The sequence below is a fragment of the Hippocampus comes genome, unplaced genomic scaffold, assembly GCF_001891065.2.
Source record: "Hippocampus comes isolate QL1 unplaced genomic scaffold, H_comes_QL1_v1.1 scaffold237, whole genome shotgun sequence".
Taxonomy (NCBI): Eukaryota; Metazoa; Chordata; class Actinopteri; order Syngnathiformes; family Syngnathidae; genus Hippocampus; species Hippocampus comes.
The window spans coordinates 2,052,943-2,060,425 of NW_017806159.1; the positions used below are offsets into that span (position 1 = coordinate 2,052,943).

At 42.6% G+C, this 7,483-nt stretch overlaps 2 protein-coding genes across 2 annotated transcripts in view; one reads left to right on the top strand and one right to left on the bottom strand.

Annotated features, from left to right (window-relative positions):
- tbl1x (transducin beta like 1 X-linked) overlaps nt 1-5,223 on the top strand; it is a 29,734-nt gene extending 24,511 nt beyond the window's left edge. Inside the window, exons 6-15 of the mRNA XM_019895368.1 lie at nt 32-173; nt 266-329; nt 448-545; nt 1,361-1,421; nt 1,519-1,640; nt 1,787-1,861; nt 1,957-2,084; nt 2,403-2,568; nt 2,657-2,758; nt 3,579-5,223. Of these exons, the coding sequence (XP_019750927.1) occupies nt 32-173; nt 266-329; nt 448-545; nt 1,361-1,421; nt 1,519-1,640; nt 1,787-1,861; nt 1,957-2,084; nt 2,403-2,568; nt 2,657-2,758; nt 3,579-3,605 (985 nt within the window). The 3' untranslated portion in view covers nt 3,606-5,223. The remainder of the gene's footprint in view (nt 1-31; nt 174-265; nt 330-447; nt 546-1,360; nt 1,422-1,518; nt 1,641-1,786; nt 1,862-1,956; nt 2,085-2,402; nt 2,569-2,656; nt 2,759-3,578) is intronic.
- A 1,346-nt stretch (nt 5,224-6,569) lies between these two features.
- Nucleotides 6,570-7,483, bottom strand: part of gpr143 (G protein-coupled receptor 143) — a 7,555-nt gene continuing 6,641 nt past the window's right edge. The window contains exon 9 of the mRNA XM_019895380.1: nt 6,570-6,976. Within this exon, the coding sequence (XP_019750939.1) occupies nt 6,873-6,976 (104 nt within the window). The 3' untranslated portion in view covers nt 6,570-6,872. The remainder of the gene's footprint in view (nt 6,977-7,483) is intronic.

Sequence of the window (7,483 nt, forward strand, 5' to 3'; positions counted from 1 at the left end):
TGAACCCTAACAGTGTTGGTATTTGGTTCAGTTCGGGGGACTCCACCGCCAGAATCTGGAACCTCAACGAGAACAACAACTCCAGCTCCACCCAACTGGTGCTGCGCCATTGTATCCGAGAAGGTGGGCAGGACGTCCCCAGCAACAAAGACGTCACCTCACTAGACTGGAATGTAGGGTTCCAGCTCCTCCGCACACACGTCTGCCATCTTCTTCTTCTTTGACATCAGCCCGTTGGATTAACCACTGTCTTTCCACCCGACAGAGCGACGGGACGCTCCTGGCGACGGGCTCGTATGACGGTTTTGCCAGGATATGGACCAAGGACGGTATGTTCTCTCGTTTGTGCGCTATGGCAGGGCCATTCACCCGGTATTAATTTGCTGGTGTTTTTATTGGGAATGCTGTGTCTGCCTGCAATAACACAACATTGCTCTCATCCACTAGGAAATCTGGCGAGCACCTTGGGACAGCACAAGGGGCCCATATTTGCACTCAAGTGGAACAAGAAGGGGAACTCCATTCTCAGTGCTGGCGTAGATAAGGTCGTTAAGGATACCGTTTGTCTTTAGCTAACTGTGAAACATAAGCATGTTTTATTGAGGGATGGCCCGGTACCTCTTTATTCAGGCTGAGGACGAGTATAATGTCGTGCATTAGCTTACTCGCTGCTCGTAACTAAGCACTCATACTTGATCATGTCATTACATCTTGTACCTGCAATGAAAAGTTATTTGATTTCCGTGAAATATTCCTCAGAAACCCAAAACACAATCTTTTCTTGAACACGTTTTTAGTTGGGATTATACATACCGTGTATGTACTCCAGCAACTTTGGACAACGTGGGAAATGGGTCTTAAATATTTTATTTCAAATAGAAATGAAGTTTCTACGTGTTATAATAAAATTAGTCAAAAGAATTGCAGCACAAGAATACAGGTGAGTGGGTGAAGGGCTCATGAAACTGGTCCGTTGGTCCGGCGCTCCGACTTGCAGTTTGCACGCATCTGCAGGGCTATGTGTGCCCGATCAAAGTTCATCATCCATTTTGCAGAGCATAATTTGAAGTCAGCTAAAGGTTTTGTCTTCTGAGTTTACCTCAAAGTATTTCCACACATCTGATATGGCTACTCCTCCACCTGCCTGCCAGGCTGGTGAATGGTATCGGTGTCGTAGTATTGGAGCATTTTTTAGGATGACAGTTCAGTACAGACTTACAATATTGACACCGGTGCATTCCTTTTTTTTTTTCTTCATACACTGTCATGCAAACTACACTTGTATAACATCAATTTTGAACTCAGAGCACATTTACACACTGATTTATGATGCATTGTTTTAATCTGATCATTTTCACAGACGACAATCATTTGGGACGCGCACACAGGAGAAGCCAAACAGCAGTTCCCCTTCCACTCAGGTAAAGTGTGTTCGATCGTTGCATGTGGGACAATACGAAAGGACTGCAGCAGCAGCGATTTTTAAATGAGCATATTGTTCATTGCAACATCCTCCAGCTCCAGCTCTGGATGTGGACTGGCAAAACAACACCACCTTTGCCTCGTGCAGTACGGACATGTGCATCCACGTGTGTCGCCTTGGCAGCGACCGGCCACTCAAAACCTTCCAGGGTCACACTGTAAGAAGCTTCACTCCAGCAAACTCCTCATATAACGCCCTTGGGGAGCCATGATCATCAACGAACACATTTTGTGTGTGTGTGTGTGTGTGTGTGTGTGTGTGTGTGTGTGTGTGTGTGTGTGTGTGTGTGTGTGTGTGTGGTAGAACGAAGTTAACGCCATTAAGTGGGATCCATCGGGAATGCTGCTCGCCTCCTGCTCAGACGACATGACCTTAAAGGTGAGAACAGTGCTGTGTCTTGGGATTCAAAGACAAACCACACACAAGAAGGGAGGAGGACATTCTGTGCTCACGTCTCCTTCCTTTCGTTCCAGATTTGGAGTATGAAACAAGAATCATGCGTCCACGACCTTCAGGCTCACAGTAAAGAGATTTACACCATCAAGTGGAGTCCGACCGGGCCCGGCACGAGCAATCCAAACTCCAACATCATGCTAGCCAGGTGGGAAATCTCTTTCACATAGCTCGTACTCCAGGCAACGCGTTGCAATGCTTGTAACTCTCGGTGACCCACGGTGGTGCACCCTGACCCACATGTGCACGCTTGTGTTCCACTTCCCACACTAAAAGCTGATAATTCACTCAGGAAATAAAACTGTCATCATCAGCACCACACTAATACAACTTCCTCATCTCGTGTAAACCAGCGCACCATTCAGTTAATAGTTTATTTGTTTCAGTTCTGCTTTGCCTGGGATAAGGGAAAAAACCCCACTTACGGTGTATTTTTTCTCTGGCGCACTTTTCCTCGCGCCTGTAGCGCGTCATTTGACTCAACTGTGCGGCTGTGGGACGTCGAGCGAGGGGTCTGCATCCACACACTAACCAAGCACCAGGAGCCCGTCTACAGTGTGGCCTTCAGCCCGGACGGCAAGCACCTCGCCAGCGGCTCCTTTGACAAATGTGTGCACATTTGGAACACCACGGTGAGTCTCGGCCATGGCCCTATCTCCTCAGGGTTGACCACAAAGCACCGTCTCATTCCGTTTTTTTTCCCTCGTGGTGTCCTTTCAGACCGGTGCTTTAGTGCACAGCTACAGAGGTACTGGTGGAATCTTTGAAGTGTGCTGGAATAGCACCGGGGACAAAGTCGGTGCAAGTGCATCAGATGGCTCAGTAAGTGCCCACACACTGGAGTAAGACATGTCCTACTACACTGACAAAAGTTCCATCCAGAGGGAGTGGGAATAACAGACAGTAAGGAGTTGCTTCCCTCTCTCGTTGCAGCTTGGAGGCTTCAAATAATTTATGTACAGTGAATACCCCACAAACAGCAAATACCAACTATTTGCTGCGCTAAGACCAAAACAATAAGTGTCACTTTGGCGCCATTTGGTGGTATCTTTGTTCCAAGGAAGTAGGTTGTAGTGAGTTGAGGAGTTTCCCTTTGACAGTACTTTGTACGGTCTTGTAAAATGTATAGTAGGCCGGAAAATTAATCAAATCTAAATTTCAAATGCCTAATGCTGCAATTCATTCATTCAATTCATTCTGGTTTGTCATTTATATTTGTATTTATTTTACAGTAAGCCTAATTTACAAGAAACATTTACAAAGGGTTATATTTATGTATAATAATTATTGTAATGCATATTAATGTATTGCTTCTTTGTTAAAAAAATAAAAAGTCAACAAAGAAATCCAATTTTAAAATGCAATCGCTGTATTGGTGGGAGGGGTAATCACAATACCCCCCCCCACCCCTCAACTCTAATCTATAGGGATTTACAAACTTCTTGAGGTGTCAATTGCTCGCAGATTTTTGAGGCAGGGTGTGTCACTGAATTGGGGTGGGGTTACAATTATTGACTTTACTACTGCGTTTGTTTTGCTTCACAGTAGATGATGGCGCATTCAAACAGAAATTCATCATAAGCAGAGGACACGTGTTTTTTATGTCAAACACAACGTTTCAACAATCCTTTTCCCTCTGCAGGTATGTGTCCTCGACCTCCGGAAATAGCGGACTTGGCCGGCAACTCGTTGGAATGTGCAACAGACTGCCTTCTTTAGACATCAGCAAATGCTCTCGTTGCTCCTGGAGGGGGGGCGTGGCACGTAGATGGAGTTAAGTACAAAAAAAAAAAACCTCACTGGAGCGCACAACAACAACAACAACAAAAAAATAAATAAAAAAGGAAGGCGCGACCCACCACCCGCAGGGGGAGTCGGCGCACCTTAAATCCGTCAGACTTGGCGCATGTTGACGGTGAGCCCTATTAGAGGCCAGCAAAGACAACATCTGAGTTACCGCCGACTCGCCGAGTTTTACGAGGTATCTCGTGAGGAGGCGCTGTCATTTGCCCTTCCTCCATCTATCCCTCCCTCCCGCCTGCTGCGGCGGGCCTCTGCGGTCCAGCTGCTTGGCAGGAAGGATGACTTAACTGAGACGCACGCCAAAAGGCAGCCATTGACGGGAAAGAAGGCTTGTAGAATTCCTCCCAGCAACTCAGCGGAGACACGATGAGGGTAAGCAACCATGGCGAAGCCCCGCTTCCAATGGGGGACGGCTCGTCTGAAGACCCCCGCCGCCACCTCCATCCTCTCTCCACAGATGGACTTGAAAGTGCAAAAAAGTGGAGCGTGCTGTTCCAGGACACCAGTCCACCAAAAAAATTACAAACCTCCCAAACCGGCCCAATTTGCTCAATAATTGGAAACAACACGGACAAGAAAAAAATGTATGGAAAAAGTGTGGTTTACAAAGAGAATTTTGCCCTTTTTTTGGATGTACATGTAAAGAATGTAAAGATATGTAAATTAGATTAATACACAGACTTATATACTGTGTATATATGTTTATATACAGTCCACCTTATTGACGTCACGTTAGGGGCTCACTAATGGCGAGAGCGGTCTTTGCTGATGGGCCGAGACGAGGCCGCTTTTTAATTCAAAATGTCTTTTTTCAGTCAAGGCACAAACGGCAAAATTTACGGAATGATCACCTTCATCTTCGGTCGCTCACTTGCGTCTTCGCATTGTCTGTTGAATGGGCTCAACAAAGCCACACCCACCTAATTGGACCGCACCGCTACAGCGGGTAAACATTTCCACTTTTTTCCACCCCGAGCTAATTCTATTGAAGCATCCAAATCTGAATGCAATCCCAATTTTTTTTTTTCTGGATTTAGCAGCAAATGACACATTTTCAACTCGTCACACCCTGCTTCTTTTGTTCCTTTCCCCTTTCCATCAACATGCGCTCAAACAATGTGAAGTGCATTTTTTTTTCTTTCCTCACAGTGGCTTCTGCGATTTTTTCCCCCCCGCTGGAAGTGAAAGGCAGACATTTACTTTTTCTCCCAGACCCCCCCTTTTTCATCTTTTTTTGGTCAAATGTCACAATAAGATGTCAACGGGTGGTCCTTCGTTTTTCTGACTTTTTCAGAGCCATTATTGTCTGTGTCAGACTGAGAAATTGGGCTGTGGGTTTGGTGGCCAATGTGGATGAACCGCTGTGACAGCAACTATTACTATGTCTCTGGCGCACCCTGGTCCAGGGTGTGATCACCTGTTTCAAGACAAAACATTCAAGTCGTTCAGTGTCTCAAATAAATCACTCTATTTTGATATCGGAACACTTGCGCAATCAATTGTCTTTTTTTTTTTTTTTTTAAATCTGATTTCCAAAAAGGAACTGTATCCAATGAGGGAATGCGATGTTAAATACACTTTTTTTATTTTCTTGCAAAATTCCAGCTACATCTTGTACAACTACTTAAGAGCCCCTGTAAAATGACTACTCTGATATATATTTTGAAATAAATTTCATCGGTCATGTGCATGTGAAGGAGAGAAGCCGGAAGAGTGAGGTCAAGGAAATTTTTCAAAAGCCCAACATGACAGGCAGGAACGGTGTGGGATGGCGCTAGCGTGGAAGGTCATACAAGTGGCATTTGATTGACAGATAGTAGCTGGGTGGCACGTGGTTGCCCGCATTTAGCAGCCACGGCCACGCCAATTAAGGGCAGAGAGAAACACTTGATTTTTTTTTATTTGATTTGATTTTTTTCACCATTTTCAAGCCTCATTTTATAAAGTTGATCTTTATAAAATATTTTCCTTCCAAATTTGGCAGGTTAACAGCATTTATCTGTGGTGTGTAAAAAGGCATTCATTTTCACTTCACGGGAACGTCATAACTCATATTTTTTTTCTACTTCATACAATTGCATATTTATCGAAAATCAAGTTTTTCTTGCAAGACTACAATTTTATCTTCACGACTTTCAAAAATGAAATTTGAAGTTTGTCTGGCAATTTAACTTTTTCCCCATGTTTTTTTCCCTCCTTGAAACATTGTAAAAACCATTGTTTTTATTCTTGTATATTTTTGTTCATGCAAAGGTTTTTTTTCTTTTATTCTCACAATGTTTATTTGATAATTTTATCATGATTCAAATATTTATTTTCTTTATTTATGCTGAATTAGACTTCATTCATACACTGCAAAAACATAACTTGTATTATTTTAGGCCTAATCTTATAATTTAAATTGGAACAACTTTAGAATATAAATTATTGACATTTATGGCACAGTGTCAGCACAATGATGTGAGAAAACCATTTTTCACATGATCAAAACTTAAAATATCTTTTTGAATTGCCCCACTTACAATTGTAAAGTTTGTTGCCTTAACATTTTGAGTTCACGGCAATTTATTTTTTTTTACAGTGTAGTTTAACCCTTTCGGGGACAGCGGTTACTACAGTGGACAGCGTATCATTTTATCAGATTACAGGGTGCATGAAAGGGTTCAAATGTCCTTGTGACATTGACATTACAACGTTCTAATATTCTTGTAAATGTTTTTTTTTCTTTTGATATTAGAATGTCAAAAACAAATCGTAAAAATGACCAACAAGGTCCCATTATAACTTGGCCGTGCCTTTGCACAACAAACTTCAGTCACCACTAGAAAAGTAAGAACTAGGATTGATATTTAATAACAATAAAAGTGCAAAAATACAAGATTGGGAGGGGCAATATAGTCACATCACAAAACACATTTTAAAAAGTAGAAAAGACCTTAAACTCTTAATTTTGAGTCACTGTGGAGGACATCACATTTATCATGTTCTCAAGGTTACTGTGAGTGGCCACACAAGGGAATTAGAAAATGAGTCGTGTCTACAGACTAAAGAGTTCTACAGGTTTTTTTTTCCTTTTTTTTTTTTTTTGTTTTTTTATTTTTACCAGCAGTAGTTAAGTGCGATGTGATGTTGGCTAGTGCTTCCCTGACGTCCCCAAGGATTCTTCATCAGCATCTATATCGCCATAGTCTGGGAGCTCGCTGGATATGTGGATTTCAACTGTGCTAGATTCTGAACCTAGCAAGACAAAACAGGGGAAGGGGGTGGGGGGCACTTTATTACTTATTTGTCTTAAATGCAATCCTCTATCGCAAATCCTGGGATATACGATTGCTAAAATACTGCAAATGGATGCTTTGGTAATGCATCCGGCGCAAAAAAGTTAAAATATTTCTATACTAAGAATATGGAAGAAAAACTGAATTTCCAACCGATTGCGTCGCATGGTCATAATGGGACCATATGATGCAAATGTCTCAAGTTATGTGTTGCATTGGGATCATTTTGACCATTTGCATATTTTTGTTGTTGATTGCGTCACATGGTCATAATGGGACCATATGCTGCAAATGTCTCAAGTTATGTGTTGCCTTGGGATCATTTTGACCATTTGCATATTTTTGTTGTTGTTATGAAGTGTCAACGGGTCTTTTGAAATGTGTCTCAAGTCTTTATTTGTGGCCCGTGTCATCCTGAAAAATCTGAAATAATTACATCAACTCGTGTGGACAGTTTGAACACTTG